Source organism: Porites lutea, chromosome 2, assembly GCF_958299795.1.
Source record: "Porites lutea chromosome 2, jaPorLute2.1, whole genome shotgun sequence".
In the NCBI taxonomy this organism is placed as follows: Eukaryota; Metazoa; Cnidaria; class Anthozoa; order Scleractinia; family Poritidae; genus Porites; species Porites lutea.
The window spans coordinates 25426193-25448000 of NC_133202.1; the positions used below are offsets into that span (position 1 = coordinate 25426193).

The 21808-nt window shown below is 37.7% G+C and overlaps 1 protein-coding gene across 1 annotated transcript; it reads left to right on the forward strand.

Moving 5' to 3' along the window:
• Nucleotides 1-1233: 1233 nt before the first annotated feature.
• LOC140928118 (probable serine/threonine-protein kinase drkA) lies at nt 1234-21180 on the forward strand. The gene is made up of 4 exons (XM_073377833.1): nt 1234-1349; nt 14147-14309; nt 18081-19036; nt 19846-21180. Exons 1-4 carry the CDS (start codon nt 1344-1346, stop codon nt 20050-20052), a joined length of 1332 nt encoding a protein of 443 aa, XP_073233934.1. The 5' UTR covers nt 1234-1343; the 3' UTR covers nt 20053-21180.
• The last annotated feature ends 628 nt before the right edge of the window (nt 21181-21808 follow it).

A 21808-nucleotide genomic window follows, 5' to 3' on the forward strand; every position in this document is an offset into this window, starting at 1 on the left:
AACTGCTCTCTTTGCACTTCTTAATCTTTTATTTCTTTTTTTTTTATTTATAAGTAATGGATACATTTGTACATATTGTATATAGTTCTCTCGAATTTCTCACTTGCTTATACTGTACATAGTTTTTCTTAATTTTTAATTAATTTATTAATTGATTTATTTTTTAAAATTTATTTTAGTGTCCCCACTTAGTGGTTATATACCGCTATTACAGTTTGACACTTTAATAAAGGTATCATCATCATCATCATCAAATTGTCTGTTGAACATTTTAAAGGTTCTGCTTAACTTAAACAATTTTTCCCTTGCTGACCATAAACTGTACCGAGCCGTATCTTGGTCCGCTATATAGAAGCGATATCATCGTTCAAATTTTAAAATGTAAGATCCCTGAAAGAGGTCTCCTCAATGGAGCAATAGATAAAAGGTTTCAAAGGTTTCACGCCGGTGAAGATGTGCGGCCTGTCACCTCTTGCAAGTTTTTGCTCTGGTTTGCATGAATTTTTTCAAACGTTTTGGCCTGTATAAAATGTTTTGCTTTTCCCATCCCTCTCCATCATTTAATTGATTTAACTGTCTGTTCCTAAAACAGCAAGCAACGGACGAGAACATAACCTACACTTAGCCAGTATTTTTCGTTTCGTTTGCGCCGTAGACCATTTTCGCCTGGGTAAGGCGAAACGAGCGAACTACAAAAGAGAAAATCTGCAAAAAGTGGAGCTGGTCCGACAGGTTAAAGAGAGAGTAGTAATCCCGGTGGTGACATCACACTTGTAAAAAAAGAAAAGAGAAAACCGTGGCTGGGAAGATTCCCTGTCACATATTTTTATGTGCCGGGTTTACGTTTTTTATTAAGTGTTTGCCTCTGCATTCAGTCACACTGAGAATTTCTCTATTTGCCTCTATTTGTCAGCCTAATTTTCATTGAGCAGAGAGCATCGTTTTCAAACATTTTAATAATGCTTAAAAGCATTTTTAGGAAAATGAAAAACGCCACCTTGAATGGGAACTTTGTTGATGTTGTCTGAGTTTTCTTTCCACCACATGGGAAATAAAAACAAACGAAAGAAAATGAACAACTCCTCAGAGCACAAATACAGCCCATAAGTCCTTGCGGCAGGTGCGATTTTCAGTAGGATAAGAGCCTGAGACGAGGTGATCTTCCAATAAACAAAATGGCCTCCTTGCTCAGTTTGGGCGACTTTACACAGATTTGTGTGGCACGGGGAACCGTGTCACGGGGGAGTGAGGATAATGATGCGGCAGGAGAGCTTCATCTTTGGTATCGTGAGAGGGATAACAAGTACTGCCTTTATGCCACCAATACAGGGAGACGTGGCGTTATGCCGGTATGTAAAGTTATTGATCATGATGTTTTTACTCTTCACTTCCAAAAGTGCACTGACAAAATCAAAACGTTATTAACGAAGAAGTCGAAATTTCATTTCGTCCAATACTGAAAACAAATAGCACCATGTGAGAGTACTGATAAAGGGGTTTCGTCCAGGGCTCAAGAGTAAGAACTATATTTTATGGATCCATAATTGACTCAAGGAGTGAGAGGGTTTTATACTGAACCTTTTTTATTTAAAAAATTAGCATATTTATGTGTTTATGCAGTCACCTTAATGTATCTGTTGTAATTTTCCACCTCATGTCATTTTTTGTTTTTCTTTTGTTTTTGGGTATGGTAATGTTTGCTAATGAAGTTGAAACAAAAGAAAAAGAAATATTACCTGGGATAAAAAGTTAACTACAACATATCCATTTATTATTTTATATGCTTTGTTCTTCATTAAACATTTAAATACAGTAAACACCCTCTAATAAGAACCTGTGGATTAAGAACCCTCTGGCAGAAATTTGCCACTTTAATACCCATGCAAAAATACCAGAACCTGTTTAGCCTAGCCTATGTTGCAGCCACCCCACACACTCATCCATTTGTATAGTCCATTTGTGAACTAATGCGCAAAAGCTCATTCTAACATCCTGCAGAGTCGCAAAGACATGTGAGCGTTTCTGATAGGCAGGTTTCTTGCGGGTTAACGTTTGTTATGCGCCTCATGATTGGCCTAATTCTTACATGTGCATGATGGTAAGGGCACAGTGACATGTCAAAATTCACAGAAGGGAGTTGGCAATGATCGTTTGTAGTTTACAGCAAATAATGAAAGAGCAGTTCAAACTTTAAAGCCTTCTTCTGCAATAGTCTCTCTTATTTTTTTTGTTTTTGTTTTAGCCCCTATCAGTGTCTGGAGTCAAGGTTGACCCCTGACAACGACCTTTCTATATCAGTTCTGGTTTAGGATATTATTTTGTGTGCTTTGAGTTTGCAAGGCACTCTTCAAATGTTTTTTTTTGAAGAGTTTTTTCTAATCAATCTTATTTCTTTGTCTTTAATGAAACTTCTTTTTAACCCCAAAGATGGAACGAGGTAAAGTGTACATATTGAAAGGTTTTAGTCGGCTTATAGTGGGATTTGATGTCCACTGAAGATGGATTTCTCTGTGAGATGTTCTCCTTTGAAAACTATTATATCAAGGAAAGTTATTTCGTTATTTCATATTTCGGCCATGGACTTCATTTTTGGGATGGGATTTGTTAGTTTCTTTAAAAAAAAGTTGGGTCTTTTCTGTTACAGTCCCAAAGAAAGGAAACGTCATCAATGAAACATTTTCATTGGTATTTCTATGTTGGATTAGGTTTGTTTCAGTCTCTGCCTTGTAGATATTTGCAAAGGACACTGCTGTTTTTATGCCCAATGCAACTCCATGGGTTTGAAGATAATTGTTTCCATTGAACTCAAATAAGTTTTCTGTCACTGAGGATTAGGCCAAGCATTTCGTGAGTGGGCCCTGGATACAACTATACTGAGTCCTCCTTTTCCCATCAGTGCGTGCACATACTTTCCTGTCACTTAATTTGCAGCAACTGCTTTTAATTGCAGCAAATATTTTTTGTATTGGCTGCGATTATTTTTTATTTGCAGCAACTACTTTTTATTTGCAGCAAGTTTATTTGTTTTTGCAGAAACTTTTTTATTTACTGCATGTCCCCTGTGGGCCACCGTATTAAAAAGAGGTAAAAGAAAATCATTTGGTGGTAAACTGCATTTGTGATCAAATCCAGTGTCAGAAAACATCTGCAGAAACCTAAACCATAGGAACTAATTGCTCAATATGCATGGAACAGACTAGCTTCCTCGACCTCTAAATGCGACACTTAAAGTGGTAAAATAAAATTTGCTCAGTGTAGAATACTCCATGCACTGCATAAATTACGCAAAAAGAGAGCAAGAAACACCACTTTTGTTCAAGCTGACTCTTTGATCACGTTATTGCACTATCAAAACCTCAATCTCCCTTCTCGCAAGCTATATCATATATATATTAGTCGTGTTTGGCCTGTCAATGCTAAATTCAAATCAGGCTAATCACATTATACTGTGTAACAAACTGGCCAATAAAAAATGCTCACATACATCCTTGCGACTGCGGGATTCAAACATGGTATTGTGAAGGAAGTTAAGCCAAGGAAGATCATCATCGCAAGTTAAGGTTAAATTATGATAAACAATTTAAAAAAGGGGGGTAACTATCAGTTGTAAAAAGGGGGGTACCTATGAGTTATTTTTTAAGTATATTCATAAGTCTCGCTTGCTTAAGAAATGAGGAGGCAATTACATCTACATAAAGCAGGATTTCCTTGTGACAATTTTTTGACTTCCTAGTTTATCGACAGTCAAGTATTCTTCAAGATATTTTATTTTATATATGGTATTTGACAATTTGTTTCTGAATTGATTGAGTACATGTGTATAAATACACAAAAATTAAGGGTCTATAGATTCGAGTATGAGAGAAATTACACCATTGCCAGAGAGCAAAAAAAGTGATGAACATGGCATGTCATTTCGGTCATGGCTGAAAATGAAACAATGAAAGTTTACAACATCTGACCAGTTAGCCACACCATCTGCCGCATTGATCGAAGTTTTGCTCATTAAGATTCTTCTTTTTCTTGACCACTTGTTCCAAAGTAATCAGCACTTTTAAGCAATAGAATTCGTGGACCAACCTATTCCAGAAAAGCTCTAAGTCTTTTGCATTAACCTTTCCTATAAAGCTTTCTTCACAAAACATTCGTGGTGAGCTCCTGAGTCATGCCGCAATTCTTTATATCGCCAGTTTCCATGGTCTCCGCTATGTTCAACCCTGCAGGGACCATGTCTTCTCTTTTGTGGACTATTTACAAGGAACAAAACATGGCCTACAGATTCTGAATCTGCAATTGAGACTAAGAAGAAATTTGGTCATCAGTTTTGGTAGGGACATAGTACAATTCGTTATTATGAATAACTTTAAAAAGTTAATTTATTTTTGTGATTTTAAATCAACAATCTATCTCCTTCATACGTAAAAACTAAGAACCTAATTAAGAACCTACATAGCCTAAATTGCCATTAAGTACCCCAAAATACAAGAACCTATTTTGCCAGACTTTAAAAAAAGTAGGTTCTTATTTGCTGGTGTTACTGTACCTCATTTAATACCAGTTTTATGTAAATGATTGGCCACCATGGTAGCTTTATGCACCACAACAATAGGTTCATGAGGAAATGAAGTGAGTGTCAGTTCACTTGATTCATGTAAGAACTTTTAATGAGTAAACCAGTGCTGTGTTTACATTTGTTCATTACCAATTCACTGAGGTTATTTTAAAATGCCTTTCATGTTTAGTGTCAGCAGAAAATACATGTACATTTAACAACAATAAACTGTTTAAAAAATTTAAGGAAAAACTTGCAGGGACTCCAGGAGCTATATTACATGCATACCCGCATAGGTTTATGAGAAAATGGAAACTGTTATCCTCCACACCAGGATGCAGTTTATACTTTCCCCCACGGAGGGCATCAGAAATTCCAATGGGAAGGGGGTCCAAGAGGAGGCAATTTCCAAGGGGGTGGGGACAGATTCTCAAGGTCTTTTTTTCCAGGGACTTTGAAACAAGAATTATTGTTTTTATTGATAATCTTACATTTATAACAGTTTAATATAGCTGAATGCTTTTTTCACAGCTTACCTGTATGATGTAGTCTACATGTATGTAATATGTCGAATATCATCGGCTCATGAATAATGCCGGTCATCCAGCTCATTGCTTTATATTTCACAATATAATTGTGGTATTCTCTGTGTTATGGTCATGTTCTATCAGCCTTCATCTAACTTGTTTTTAACTGAAAGGAGGTAATTGTTTATTGTTTACTGGTTCTTTCATAGATGCTCTACTGACTCATTAGTACACTGGACAAAACTGTTCTGGATTGATGTAATATAAAAATTAATATAATTGAGGTTCCTTGGCTTGTTTCATTTTTGTATAATATATATTATACAAAAATGAAACAAGCCAAGGAACCTCAATTATGTTAATTTTTTCTCTTTTGAAGTTTATATCAAATTTGACACGTGGGAAAATATTTTCATGTTGATCATGCAAGGAGGACTTGCATTACAGTGTATCGAAACATGGTAATGAAATCACAAAGGTATGCAAAATCACGTGATTTCTAAGAAATAAAAAGTGAATAAAAAAATGAAGGGTTGTTGTGTTAAGAATATCCCGACATTTTTGTGGATGGTTTGAAAAGCATTCAATGGGAAAACACGAGGAAAACTTATTTGACCACTGAAATATGGCACTTTCTTCAGACTTTCGTCATCTTAAAACTCTTCTTGCCACTAGATCGGTCTTCCATTCTGTTTTGAAGATGGCAGCCTGTTGCTCACACTCTGTTCCAGCATTCACGAAATGCTGCTGTGTTAAAGCATAGTCAGCCAAGAACGAACAGACACTGCTATTTGGGCCTCTCTAACAGTTGCTGGACCATATTAATATATCGGGTCTCTCTTCTCTCAGGAGCTTGCCATTTAGTCTCATGTTGTGTTGCCCAACAGCTTGAAACAACTGTGTGGATTTACCTCGTGGCCCTTTAGTGATAGCATATATATGTATCACAGCTTGAATCTTGACTCTATTAACTGCTGATGTATCAAAGGGTTATACTGCTTGAATGGAATGGAAATTATAGGGGTGAGGGTGGTCTAAAGTAATAGTGCCTTCCGTAGGGGTGGGGGGGGGGGGGTATTATGGATGTTTTCTGGAACTACACATTACAGTTTACTCAAATCACAGTCAACTGTAAATTGTGAGTCAGGCAACAAATAACCCTTGTTTTTAGTATGTTTTTGTGGTAAAAGTAGTATACATGTAGTATTAAGAAGTCTTTGCATTTTTTAAACTTTTTTTGCAATTATAAAATTTATTATTTCAACTCAGTTGCTTTAAATGTCAGAAAGTAGGTTAAGTTCCCTGAAATTGATTTCTTGGAATCGAACCCACTACAGTCGAACCTCTCTAATACGGACACTGAAAGGACAGAGCGAAGTGTCCGTACAGCTGTATTAGAGAGGTGTCCGTATAACTATCACTATGATGACATCACTTTTATGACTCCACTTACTGTTTTAAGTGTTCAGTAGCTAGAACCAGGCTTACACTCGTCTTTAAACTGCATTTAAGTTTATTAATTCACAGTACAAAGACACTGTCTTTCAGTAGCATACAAAATTGTACATATCACCTACATACGTACAGTCGTAGACAAATCATGATCACTGTTTTAAGACGAAACGAGCTACAGCGCAATGCTGCATGTAAAAAGTTGTAACGTATTTGCACAATTCTGAAAGTGTCTTCCGCTATTTTGCAAGGCAGTATTAACAGTAACTGGAGTACAAAATGTAACACAAAAGATCTTCTATGCTATCTGTAGTTATTGAAGCCTTCAAAAAGTTGGTTATTTTCCTCTGCACACCTTTTGCAAATTAATTGTTTGGTATATGGCGACTGGACTTTAGAAGTCACCTTGCCTAGCTCATCAGCCAGACTAGATGGGATTTATACCCTGTGCAACTTCACCTGATCGGGATCCGGTATTCACCCGATCACTACAGTGTCCATAGTAAAGAGGTTAAGTTTATATGAATTTACTCTCTCGAGCCAAGATTTAGTGCCCATTGTCCGTATTAGAGAGAGTCCGTATTATAGAGGTTCTTTGTTAAAGAAAATCCATGAGAATTTTGTCACCGGACATTGGAAACTGTCCGTAATATATAGAGGTGTCTGTATTAGAGAAGTGTCCGTACTGAGAGGTTTGACTGTAGTTTAGTAGGAGAAAAGGAAATCCATTTGTGGTGTGTTTATAACGTCCTCCATAACGTGTGTTTACGTCCTCCATAAAAAGTCCGGTGAAATTTGAAAACTCAGTGAGGCTAATGTTATTATTTTCCGCTTGAATCATTATTGCATCTTGAACATATTGCTGAAAATATTTTTAATAATGTTATTTTCTTTTTTTACCATTTAAAGAGAGTCAGGAATTTGCATTTAAGAGGGTACAGCATACATAATCCATCCATAAAAGTCTAGTCTTGTCAATTTATGTGATTTTTCTAGAATGAGATTTTAATAGACCAATTGATGAAAATTTATGGTATAAAGATTTACAACAAGTTTAGACAGTGAGAAAGAATTGTACATGATGTTTCAAAAGCTGAGTAGCAGACATATTTAACATTCAAGTTTCTCTTATAGGTGTTTTTAAATAATTGCTGTGACTTAACCTTATTGATTAAGTTGGCCAGTGGCATATTTTTTTGTTATTGAATCTACAGATTTCATAGTTTTTTAAAGTATACAAATTCATCTAAACAGTCAATTTTTCACAATTTTTTTCATCACTATAATCTGTCACCATTTTGGCACACCATTGACAGGATGTAACTTAAGGGCTATACGGGTGTCCCAAAAGTTCTTTCCTCTCCTTTATAAGTCTGTAACGCAGTACGATTGCACTTGATCAGCGCATATAATTTAAACTAAGGTTGTGACTTTCAATCTAATTTAATATTTCATACTTCTTGTGCCATCTTTTGACTCGAAATTCGATTTGTGTAATTTCACGCCAAAGGTGCGCTGCGCGAGTAAATTTTCCTGCCATATATTTTTTACATTTTGTAGCCCGAAATGCTCGAACTCCTAACTTGTTTTGTGTGAATATCCTGAAAGATAAACCCTCTCAACAAAAAAAACACTCAGCCACGTGCGAGCAGAAGTATGTATTATTTCTATCTACTGGCTTTTCAGTTAACGAAATTCAATAAAAAAAATGGAAAAATCCGAATGTTGGGAGGTAAGATGGTCATAGAGAAATGAAGGTTTTACAGACAAGAAACGAGAGGGAAGACCGAAAGTCCTGAATAAAACTGCTAAAGTAGTTTTAAACAAGGCCATGTACAAAACAGAAAACCAAGCGAGGTAGATCTTACAACAGTTAGCAAGTTAAGTCTGGAGTAGGTTCACGAAAAGCAAAGTTTGGAGACCCCTGAGATGGCAAAAAACCTTTACTCCCGGCCAGGGCCAATTCCGCCAAGCAACGTTCAGCTCGTCTCAAATTTGTGAAGAAGAACAAAAGCCTTACTGTGGAAAGGGGACGGAATGATCATCTTTTCTTGGATCCATGCCCAAAAAGATATTGCTTCAGCTGCCTTACCTACAAAATTATATTGTTTGGGGGTTGAAGTGACTCCTGCATACTAGGTGATAAAAAAGCTCAAAATGAATCATCTAGGGCTCTACATGCTACATGGCTTATCTCACTTAATGCCAAAACGGCTACAGGGTGTGATAAAAAACAAAGGGGGGATGCCGGCAACTGAACTTCTGAACACAAGTACTGACGATAGAGTAAGAAACATATTTTAGAAATTTCATGTAAAAATGAAGTTTTGATCAAAAGTTATAGCGCATGAAATTAGAGGAACAAACTTTTGGAACACCCTGTATATCTGATAGCCCAGGGCTCAAGTGAGGCAACTCATGGGGTGTCCAGTGAGTAAGCAGCATTTGCCAAGATAAAGAGTAATCTGAAATGCTACAGAAAAGGGGACTGGGGTTGGTTGACCAACATGAATGCTTAACTGTGCAGGCTACTAAACTTCAGCAACAGTTTGCTCAAAGGGCAATGAGTTTTAATTTTCACCTCACAGTGATTGAGGCACCTATCAGCTTCTTCTCAGTAACAAAGGAGCCGTGACAAAGCAACAGTAAGGGCAGATTTAGGGGTGGGCCAAATGGGGCCTTTTTTCCTTGAAATTGTTTTGTATTATTTTTATAGAATTCTCAGAACAATAAAACGTTTCTATATAGCTGGCAAGTGGGCAAGTATCCCAGCCACCCTTTTCTGAATTTTCTGCATCCACCCCTGGCAGATGCTGGTAAGATGAGTTGATGAGAGATTTGTTCATTTTTGATAACTTATTTAGAGACCAAAAACCAATTCCAGCGTACGGCATATAATACAAAATGTAAACTTCACTGTACTAATCCTCTTGGTGGTCAATGTTCACTGCTTACGAAAAATGTACATGTATGCAGCGTGCAAAGAAAGTAGTGTCCGATAGGCTGGGGCTAGTGGATTTTGCTATCGCACTAGCGAATTCTGTTTTTAACCTTGGGGCCACAGTTAAAATGACGTCTGGGCTAGTAAATGCTAGCTTCAGCTAGCTTGCTCGAATGGCAAGCTGTAAAAATGATTTTCTTTGCACCCTGTGTATGTATTGCATGCCATTATCAAAATGGAATAAATTATGCAAAAGATTCCAGTTAAACCCGACTAACCCAGTGTCCCAGAGAAGACAGAAAAAATTAATAACTTGTGATCAGGTTTTTGGAGATGGACCAGATGGAGAGATCTAGGTTGAGGTACATGGGAAGGAACTAATAATTTTTGTTGTCAGGGACTTGACTGACAGCCTTCTTTGTGTATTTCCCTTCAGTAATAACAGTTGCTTATGCTTGTCAGTAGATCGATGACAAGTGATGATGGTGTTTCCATCCCTTTTTCTAATAGTTTATTGTTTCCTCCTGCTCTTCGTTGAATTACCTTTCCATGCTGTTTTCCCAGATCTAAATCTGCCATTAAGGCTGGTCCACAGGAAGTAAGATTTTTTGATTGTTTTTCTTCATGTGGTTCTGATACTGTGTAAGCTTTCCTTGGGTTTCTGAGGTTGAAATTGAAATAGCAGTTACAAAAACAAACTGCATGTATACTGCTTCTTCAAAAGTACTTCAAGAAACTTCCTCTTCTTGGCTTGCTATCATCTCTTTCTAAGCCACTGTATGACTTTGTGATTTCTCTTTTTTCAAAATTTGGGTATGATTGTAGGTCATGTGTATACCTTTTCACTATACAGTACCTGGAGTATGAAAATCAACTCTTTTAGTTATTGGGATCTGAAATATTATTTTTTGAGGTCCCCAGAGTCAGCAGCCTATGTTATTTTTGCTATTTCATTTATGGGTACTTTAATTTTGGTTTTGGTTCATATCATTCTCATAGTTGCCTTGCCCTGTTTGTTCGGTGAAGCTAAGCCCTGTTAGGTGGGGTTAGTACCGGAATAGGGGACACCTTTTGGGATACTTATATACTTTGACTTTAACTTTATTTTTCAAAAAAAAGAGTTTCATTGTTTAAACATGCTTATAGAGGAACTTACATTTATAAGATTTAGAGTCAGAAGAAATTGCAAAGGACTTTCTTTGATCATATTCGTGTGTTTATAGCAAGTAGCTAGGGGAAGTGGTGAACTAGAGGTGACATATAGTCCTGCTTTTTATATCATCTGGCTTAATTGTTTATAGCCTGCGGTGCAGTTGGCCAACATATCGTGTATAGTATAGACATAGTTGGTTTAAAGAAGGTTGAAATTGCCTGCAGTGCTGGCTAGCTTGTTTATAGTACAGTATTGTTGTTAAGTGCAATAAACTCAACCAGAGTGCTACACCCAATGACAATCAGCCAATCACAAGTCATGTTCACGAGGACAGTTGTTACAGTAGTTGCCTGTCAAAAACAAGATATCTCTTTAAATCTCAAACTGCCGCCGGCCCAAGTGTGTTCATTGCACTCTGATATTATATAAACTTAGAAAAATTTAGTAGGTTTCAAAAAATTGTATGTTGGACTTAAAAAAGAATCCAAATTATGTTGAGCCATTACCCCATGCAGTATATATTATATGCTAACAACCTCATCCATGTTGGTTTAATTGAGCAAATAGTGTAATTGATCATCCTCTTTTGGGATACCTTCATTCAGGGGACACTAAATTTGGTCCGAAAATGTGCACATAATCTTTGTATCTATTACCTCTATTGAAGGGACAAGTGACCTCTACTCAGAGGAAAGGGAGTCTTTTTCTGGGTCCAGAAACCTGGGTCTCTTTTAATGTCCATTAATTACCGCAGGGAACACCTCAGCACTCAAAAAGTCACTGACCTCAAAGAGGGCTGATATCTTTAAGTGCACACTAATAAAAAAATGGAAGCTTTCACAAACTGAACTATCTCACATAAATCAATGAAATGCACTTGAGTGAATTCAACATATAATTATAGCAATAACCACAACAAGTTTATTCAGTATAATGTTACCATTTCTGTACAGTTGTTACCTATTAAAAAAGTAAATTAAATTATATAAAAATAGAAATTAAAAACAAAATAGATAAAATAATAGGGAGTTAAAGATACCACGACGGTGACGGCCACGAAAACGTCGCTTAAAAAGTAAATTTCCATTCTTGCAGTCTCTATCGCGATTACTCCAACTCATTTCTCCAACTCATTTGCTTTGTCAAATGTAAGCGAAGCCTTTTTGAGTTTTTGAGCCAAATTCCTAAGAATCATATTTAAGTTAAGTTCAGGAACAGGAGCGTAGCTAGGATTTTTGAAGGGGGGGCGGGGGGGGGGGGGGGGTTGACACTGTGTCAAACCCAGAGTACTTACCAGTTTGGCATGTCGATATCCAGGCCGTGTTTTACTAAAGTGACATTTTTTTTTTTGAGCGGAGCAGTGAGCGGTGGGGGGAGGGACGAGCCTACAAAATAGCTCCATAGATTAATTAAGTTCTACCTACCTGTAGCATAAATTACTCTCTTTTAGTTACGAACAAGAGCATGGTCCATTACAGATGGTCGGTCCTGCAAATGGAGTAAGTAACAAATCTAGCACTGGAAAATAATTATCGCATGTTGATTCTTCAGATTCGCGCGTTTTGGCCACCTGAATTATAGGGACATAAAACAATTATCTCTCAAAGGGGGTGTCACTGGCACCCCAGGACCACACCCTAGCTACGCCCCTGAGGAAGAGAAAGATAATTTAGTCGTCGCTTCTTTAGGTCCTCCATAAGACGTAAAATTTGGCATTTCCCTGTCGTCGTCATGCAGCGATGGTAAAAAATTGTACAAAAAGCATGATGCACATCCAGAGTTGTTGCTTTGCCTATTCATTTCAGCCTACTGCCTTTTTGATGTTTTTTTTGTCGTCGCCCTTGTGGAATCTTAAAGTCCCTAATGATGATTTCTTTATGCTGTCTTTGTTGGTTAATTATTAACAAACCCCAGCCCAACCTCTAATCAGCTGGGGAAACCTCTATTCAAGGGACACTTGCTTTGGTCCCGAGGGTGTCCCCTGAATAGATGTTTCATATCATTGTGGTACTAGTGAAATCTTGGTTAAATGGACGGTGTAGTTGTATTCAGTTGTTATTTTGCGGTACAGTTAACACCCGCAGCAGAAATGAGAATCTTCTTTTCTGAAGTCTAGCAAATAAATAAGTTCTTGTAATTTGGGGTACCTTATTGGCAATTTAGGCTAAGTAGGTTGTTAATTTTTATGAAGGAAATAATAGATTGTCGATAACCAGAAAAATAAATAAGCTTTTTATTATATAATATTTTATTCACAATTGTGTTATTATTACCCTAACAAAACTGATTACCGATTTTATATATAGTTTTATAGTACAGAATGTTTTTGTTGTATTTAAATTTACAAGTCAAAGTTACACTCCTTTGTGAAATTGTTTGTCATAATTTAACTGTAACCCACATATAAGAACCTGCTTGATTTTGCTTGGCTAAACAGGTTCTTGTATTTCTGGGTATTTAGTGGCAATTGTCTGCCAAGAGGTGCTTAATCCAAAGGTTCTTATTAGCGGATGTTTACTGTAACTGCCTCTATAATTAACCCAGTCAAACCTGTATTAAGCGGTCACCAAAGTTCTGGAAATAGCTTCCCTTGATTATTGTAAAAACTGATCTGTATTTAGCAGTTACTTCGTTTGAGCAGACGTGGTCACCTGTTTTCGAGGTCCCAATGAGTAATTTGTTATTGTCTTTCCCTTCATTAAACTGTCCCTTAGACAAGATGTGCAATACCAGTGCAAAAAGATACGCTGCGTAGGGCGTTTAGTGATCTTTTACAGACTTACCAAGCTGCGAAAGGCAAAAAAAAAGTGAGATTCTGAACCTAGAGCTGGGAAAAGTAGTGAGAAATGGCTAAAAAGTCGTGAGGTGTCCCAAATGTCCTAGTGGAAGGACGTTCAGTGGAGATTATGGGTTTTGGAAATCACCATATCACTTTAAAGTTGGAACAGTAAACATCACGGTCAATTTTACGATTTAGTTTTTGTAATTTGTATGTTTAGTCGGCGCCATCTTGAAACAAAAGAAACAGTAAGTCTCCACATTTGGTGGCAGCGGCAAGTTGCGCGGTAGGCTAAAAAAATAGTCGCGTTTGATTACATTCTGTTACCGTTTTCTTTGAGTTGAGCTGGCTGTCTATTGATACCTAACTTAGAAACGACCCTACAGCTCCAAAATTGTTTGGAGTTGGCCTTTTCGAGAAAGCGTGAGAAATCAGTGGCCAACTCGTGAGAGTGTGAGACAGGTCCTAAAATCGTGAGACTCATGACAAAGTCGTGAGACTTGACAAGTCTGCTTTTACTTCCTTGATTTTGGCACAAGAAGGCTACTAACAGTTTGAGGTCAATTTGTTGTGGGATAGATATTTCACTCTATCACCATCTTCATTTCCATGACTAACTCTTAGGTTTGCAAACCCGTCAACCAGTATTAAGCGGTGAGTAAGCCATTCCCAAGGATGACCGCTTTATACAAGTTTGACTGTAAAACTTAATTTATATCATTGTCTTTCCATACTGTTTCAGTTTTTTATCATTCCTGAATGTACAATGAAGGTCACCAAGGATACAGTTACAATTAGCGAACTAGAACAATTTTTGGGTACTAAAGGACATACTGTTCAACTGAAAGATGCTGATCCAAATGAGCTTCAGCTTTTTATCGAAAAGATGCCCGCCTCTATCAAAGGTAAGACTAAGAGTATGAAATGTAATTTCCAATACTTTTTTTGATTTTGGTTGTGCAACAGAGGCACATGGTTGAACCTCTAGCTGTACGTGATGTAGTGTATAGATACAGGCAGATCAAGCTTATGGCGAGAGTTCAGTAGTTAGTTTGGTTGTTATAAAGCCCTACAGGTGCAGTCAGACAATGATACAGGCAGCCCAAGCTTATGGTGTCAGTAGTTAGTTAGGTTTTGGTTTTTGAATTATGATAAAACCCGTACATATGTGTGGATACAGGCAGCCCAAGGTTATGGTGTGACTAGTTAGTTTTGGTTTTGGTTTTTGAATTTGAAGGCGTATTGGTTAAACCTGTACAGGTAGTCAGGCAATGATACAGGCAGCCCAAGCTGTTGGTGTGAGAAGTTAAATAGTCTGTAGGTTTTGTTTTTGAATTTAAAGACATGTGGTTAAACCTCTGTTTATGTGTAAGGGTAACGGGGCTGTAATTATTAAAAGTTTTAAGTGAAATTTTCAGACACAATGATGAGCCAGTTATAAAAGAGTTTCATATAAACGGTGTTAAACAAAATCGCGTTCTGAACGCTTTTAAATTTGGTCTACGTTCGGCCTCTCCGTTTCTGTTACGCCGCAAAATATTATAATTGATAGAATTAACGCAAAATGTAATGACATTAAGCATTTTAAAACAGCTTTCTGAACAAAATGTAGGAATTACATAACGCAAAGTGTAACAACTTTTTAGCGCAAAACGTAATAACTTCTTTTGCGCGAAATGTTACAAAGCAAAATGCAACAAATAAAGCTGTTAAGAAAAGGAAAACCTGTCAAGCGTGAGCGTGTAAGCCTTCTTTTTAAGGATTGTTACGAGACCCGCCATATCAAGGTGTTCGATGCAAAAATTAAATTGCGCTTTATTGAATTGAAAAATCTTTGAATATTTCTTTGCACACTTTCGGAAGGGTAAATAATCGAGCGATTAAAATTACCAAACGAGATGGGTCTAAGAAAAACTATTTTTTTACTCCTTCTATACCTGTTCTTTCAATAGGCTTACCGTGTTTAGTCGATTACATGTAAACGCTGCCCTGGAATAAACGTTCAATTAACGCTGTTCTCGAATAATCGCCGCACACAACCAGAGGAATGCGGCGTTTATTCGAGGATTACAAAAAAACTCGGTACAATTGGTAGTCTACACTGGCCCTAACCACAAGTTACTCCAAAATGTCGAAAAAGTAGCTTGAAGTTGCTTGAATGTAACATAAAGTTGCTCCTTAAGTAAAATCAAAATGACATGAGTGACAGCCAGTTTCGCGTTTTTAAGACAAACGCCCCTAGTTAATTACAATAATGCAATTCAAAACTACTTCCTTCTTTGCCCTGTTTGTAAACACAACTGCTACAGGTGACATTCAAATGTACAACTGTGGAATGTCTTTTGTTTGCCTGCGCAATAAGAGTACTTAATTAAGTGATTTTTACTTTACACGTGATTGCCGAGAAATAGTTCATGACAATTATATATCGCCAAATAGTTACAATAAAGGAAAAAAATTCGTATTGGTCGCATAAATCAGTCAGTATCGTGTGAAAAAGAACGCTGTGAGTCGAAATTCCTTCATGAGATCAATATCTTTGTTCTCTGTGGTTTTCTAGCTATTGCAGCGTTTTCAGGCTTACTTAGATTTGCTTCAAGCTTTTTGGCTTCGCTGATAGTAGTCAGAGTTAGAGAGTTAGAATTTTCTTCCTCTAAACTAACTGAAGATTCAATGTTTGCCATCATTATGAAAAAGGCACGAACGGCTGACCCCAAACCGCGGGTAGTTTAACTGAGAAGCAGGGGTGGGTGTTAGGTGGCTGAGGGGTGGGGCATGGGGCACAAATTTCGATTTTCACGTTGTTAAATGATATCTATAATTATAACATTAAAGAACTGAAATGTTCTTTTTTAATATAAGGATATATAACAAGGCTTCAACAGTATCATAGGACTGTTTAATTGCCTTATGTTGCTTAAAATTTAATCAAGTTGCCCCAAAAACTAAACGTTGCTCCAAAAGGTGCCCAAAAGTTGCCAGAGCAACTTGTGGCTAGGGCTAGTCTACACCATTCAGACTATTACAATTCTATCTTAAAAATTAAGAAACACTGCGGCTTTTTTATACGGTATATCATGCTGGTTCCTACATGCTTGTGCTTATAGTTAACGTGACATTTCATGGCTTTAGATTCTGGTCAAAACACAGCCGGTATATAGTCCCGGATTACTAAGTTTTGACTAAGATTTATCGGATCATTATACGTCTCTGGGAAACTGCCCACCTACCCCTCCCCTAAAGTGAAATGTCCTCCTTCACCGCAGGATAGGATATATATTCACGATTCGTTTTTCTTTCAGTCTGTGTAAAAGGACATAAATGTCTTGTTTTTTAGACACCTCTTATGTGCCTTGCAATAAGGAATGCAACATAAAAAGTTTCTCTTAGCCACTTTTCAGTGCATGTAACTTTTATCGGTATAGAAGTGACTAAGTTTTTGCTTTGACTTTTTTTTATACGTGTAGCTGAAGAATTTAGTTTTTATATTTTACATTGTCACATCTCCAGTTTAATAACACGTTGTTACAATTTGCGTTCAAAACTTGTTACATTTTGCGTTAAAACGTTTTTGCATTCTGCATTAAAGGTTTTTACATTACGAGTTCATGTAATTATGTTACATTTTTCTTCAGGCCTCGGTTGTTCAAAGGCTGGATAGCGCTATCCACCGGATAAATCTCTATCCAGTGGATAGTGTAATTAGTTTCCCCAATACTTACCCATTTGATAGTGATTTACCCGGTGGATAGCGCTATCCACCGAGTAAATCTCTATCCAGTGGATAGTGTAATTAGTTTCCCCAATACTTATCCATTGGAAACTGATTTACCCGGTGGATAGCGCTATCCACCGAGTAAATCTCTATCCAGTGGATAGTGTAATTAGTTTCCCCAATACTTATCCATTGGAAACTGATTTACCCGGTGGATAGCGCTATCCACCGAGTAAATCTCTATCCAGTAGATAGTGTAATTAGTTTCCCCAATACTTATCCATTGGAAAGTGATTTACCCGGTAGATAGCGCTATCCACCGGATAAATCTCTATCCAGTGGATAGTGTAATTAGTTTCCCCAATACTTATCCATTGGATAGTGATTTACCCGGTGGATAGCGCTATCCACCGGGTAAATCTCTATCCAGTGGATAGTGTAATTAGTTTCCCCAATACTTATCCATCGGATAGTGATTTACCCGGTGGATAGCGCTATCCAACATTTGAACAACCGGGGCCAGATGTTTCAAATTTCGCGTTAATTGGCGCCATAATCTTCGTCTCTCCACACCTTCTCGAGTAACGAATTGTCTAACACTGGAAAATAATAAAATAATAATCAAAAAAGGCGGTTGGGGGGAAGGAGGGGTGGAGGGGGGACAAAAATCAGCTGCTATAGGGTTGTAACTCAACTTCGCAAGCTGAAGACGTTTTACAAACAAGCAATGTTAAGTGACAATTGGGCGAAAGAAACCATTCTAAACTTCATTTCATTCATCAACATTTCGTTTATGCACAGTTGTCACTCAGTTTCAAGAGAAGAAATGCAGTGCATTTTCTGTTAAGTCAAGGTTTTTTTCTTCGGTGAAACCATATGCTCCTGGTAAAACGTAGTCTGTTTGCCCATGGTACCCAAGTGATTTTGATTGCTTTGTATCGTTTTTGAATTATCCTTTCAGAAAAAATGCAAGATCTACGCGAAGCAAACTCGACAAGGCGAACCTCTGAATTGGAAACCGGACAGTTGAGGGATTTTCAGCAACGTGAAGAAAATTTCCAGAGGCAGTTAAGAGATGCGCAGCAACGCGAGGAGAATTTGCAAAGACAGTTCAGAGAACTTCAGGAACGGGAACAGAGTGCTCAAAGGCAGCTTAGGGAGTCGCGGCAACGTGAACAAAATTTGCAGCGGCAACTCAGAGAGGTTCAAGAACAGGAACAGGGACGTGAAGAAAATTCACAGAGACAATTGAGGGAGACAAGACAGCAGTTGAGAAATTGCCGAGGACAAGTTTCTGAACTACAGTTAAGTCTTTCAACAGCTCAGCTAACAATAAATCAATTCCGCAGCCAGGAGACACGAGACTGGGTTATTTCCCGCGACGAAATCCAAATCACAGAGAAATGCCTAGGGAGGGGAGGATGGGGAAGTGTCAGTGAGGGAACGTATTGTGGCTGTACTGTAGCAGTGAAGCAAATTTATGATCTGATTCTCTCCCCTCATAACATACATCTTTTTGAGAGAGAAATGAATATTGCATCAGAGTGCCGCCATCCTCACTTGCTACAGTTTATCGGCGCCACGAAAGATGAGGGAACTCCGTTATTTGTCACCGAGCTGATGGAGAAAAGTCTGCGGACGCTGTTGGAACAGCGACAACTCTCCGAAACGGAAATAGCCGTCATTTCCCTGGATGTTGCTCTTGCGCTGAACTACCTTCATCGGAAGAAACCAGAATCCATTATTCATCGTGACGTCAGTAGTGCTAATGTGTTGCTATGGCGACAAGGTGACCAATGGAGAGGCAAAGTTTCAGATTACGGCACTGCTAATTTCATACAGCAGACCATGACAGTGGCTCCTGGAGCTATGATTTACAGCGCACCTGAAGCACTTACATCAAACCAGACAGTGAAGGTTAGTTTTATTGAATTTTCGAGAATTTTAAAGGCGGTTGAATTTACAAATGTACAGCAATGCTAATATTTGCGTAAGTGTTTGGTCCGGATCAGTCATAGAAGTCTTTCGGCTCCGACAACATTTGTAAAGAAATACCGGAGTTTTCACAAGTCCTCAGGTGCCTGTGGCCTTGCAAAAACTCTAGTTTTTCTCTACTAAAGTTATCGGTACCGTACAACTTTTTTGAATGGTCCGGACCAGTTATTCTGTAGAGTAAACGCGTGCTCTTGTGACCCTTGCTCATCCCCGAGTTTAAATTTCTTTTCTTGCAACGTATCGGCCGTGGTTTCCTCTTTCCATTGTTATCATTGGGGCCTAGGGGAGAAGCGGCGGCGTTTATGGTGCTTATAATGTTCTTGTGCTTTGTATTTCGTCGGCTGTCATTAGTAAATAGAGAATGAAGGGGTTGGACTCACAAAGTTATACAGCGTTAAGGCATTTTCAACGACCAACTGTTTTTTTTTTTATTCAAATATGTCAATCCTGCTTAGGTTTAAAAAAAAAGAGCCCTTTGCTCGTCCCGTCCCGTCCTGTCTTGTTCCTCTACAAGCTCTTGCGCGCTCAAATTTTTTCCTCTTCCACGCTTCTCAGTTTTTAGTCAACCTCTTAAACCATTGCATAGTGGGTTCTGGTGTCTCCAAATGGAACTTCTCTCAGTTGACTCAGTTGGGCTGCGGTGCTCAACTGCCCCGGACTTTAACCGTAATATGTCACAGACATCCCAGGGAAAAAAATATTGACTTATTCAAATGATGTATTGTTGTTAGGTTGATGTTTACAGCTTTGGTGTTCTTCTTTGTGAAATGTGCATCCGGCAACTTCCAGATCCCCGAAGGCGTGAAGAACAAGTGGTCCTTGTAACAAATAGTGCGTTTCGTGGCCTGGTACGGCGATGCCTGCAGAGAGAGCCTAGGGCGAGACCAACCATGCAGGAGATAATCGATCAACTGAAAGAATTCGATGCAAATTCTTAACTGTCAAATCAACGGTATGCAATGTGATTGATAATTCGCAGTTTGTAAGAACACTCTGCTGAAAAAAATAGTAGAAAAAATAGCGACAGCTTACAATGAACATTTTTTGCTGAATCTCTGGACATGAGTTAGGTTTAAGTAATTCCGGTTGTAATAGTCTGATAAAGGCGGCTATATACGCGAGGGCTTACATAGCTCTTAGTTTGTTGCAGTGACAAATGCAATTAGGAATTTGATAATTTGTATTGAGAAATGCAGTTTCGGTAGAAGTCAGGTATTTGTAGTAAAGAGCTAGTACTTAAAAACACGGTATTACATTGAGGTAGTTTTAGTGTAGTAGTTTGATATTTGTAGCAAATAAGTGCAGGGATAACTTTCCAATTTTCGTAGTATTACTTAGTAAGTAGGTATAATACTGTACGATAAACATATAGTAAGCACATTTCGTAAAGAAAACAATTTGTAATTAGGTGGAGCAAGATCGTCTGGGTGAGCGTAGTCCTGAATAGGACTGTTGTTTATAATGACTGACGTTTTGAAAACCTGACGTGTGCAGTAGTCATCTTCAGAGTCAATGAGAGGACTACGTTCACCCGGATGATCATGCTTCATCTTCTTATGAGATGACATCAATCACCAATCAATTTTTATGGTAATTAGGTATTTTTAGTGGAGAATTTTACTTTTATCAAGTTTGTTTATTTGTACCTCACAGACAAATGACGTTAAAGTTACGGCATTTTCCTGTTAGTTTCGCGTATAATTTCTATAATGAAGTTTGTTTGCATAGTAGTCGATTTTTTGTAACAAAAGAATAAAATTACACAGTAGTGTCGAGTAGCGAGAAATTGGTGATGCAAAAAGAGGGAGTAATCAAGTAGTTGTCAGTAGTGAAGAATACAACTTAAATGTAAATAGTTAAGAATTTCATCGTTAAAAAAGTTTCATATTTGTCGTTTTTGTGAAGGACTTGTTTTTAATGGCATTAAATAGGCCGCTTAATAACTTTCGTTTGAAATTTTCAAGTCATGTGAAATTTGACTGTCGCAGCTGGGACGAATGGCCGATCCTTGATAGTATTTGTGAAAAGTAAATAAATATCGATCTTGTAAAAATTTGAAATCATTTCTGCCAATGAAGTTTGTGTACTTCAAAATCAGTGTTTTCGGAAGTTTTAAGAAGCAGACTCCATGTGTTGTACATGTGAGAGCCGGCTTGATGTGATTCGGGTTTTTAACTGTCCCCCTCTCACAACATGATTGTGATATCTGGTGAAGAGTTTGAACTTGTTTAAGGTGGCTCCGTAATTAATACAAGAGCATTTTGCTGTGACAAATTTTCCGTCATAACTTTTTCGATTTTAACGCGATGGCTGCGAAACTTTGCAAAGAACAACAGATATCATTCGGCAATAATACGAAATATTCCGATTTCATTGATGGTAAACATTTCTTGAGAAATTAGCGCTTAAAAGGGCCCTACTGTTCAAAGAAAATGGCGTCTAGTAAAAAAGTTTGCTGATATTTTTCACTGAAATTTCTGGTATCGGCTTTAATTGATATAATAAATATGCCAGAGGAATTTCAGAAAAATCGTTGGAGCAGAAGTCCGTAACTAAAAGTCGCTCGAAATTCAGCTGTGAAATTGTTTTGGAATTTGAAAAATAAATTACTAACAGCCAGAAGGAGACACCAGTTTGAATTTTCGGGACAAGTAAATTCAATGTTTGCTAATTCTGAAAACAGAAGCCGATTGC

Excerpts from the sequence above, each read along its gene's own strand:
- LOC140928118 (XM_073377833.1), top strand. Across the intron at positions 14,310-18,080 it reads GATGCCCGCCTCTATCAAAG|AAAAAATGCAAGATCTACGC; the intron begins GTAAGACTAAGA and ends TTATCCTTTCAG. Across the intron at positions 19,037-19,845 it reads CATCAAACCAGACAGTGAAG|GTTGATGTTTACAGCTTTGG; the intron begins GTTAGTTTTATT and ends TATTGTTGTTAG.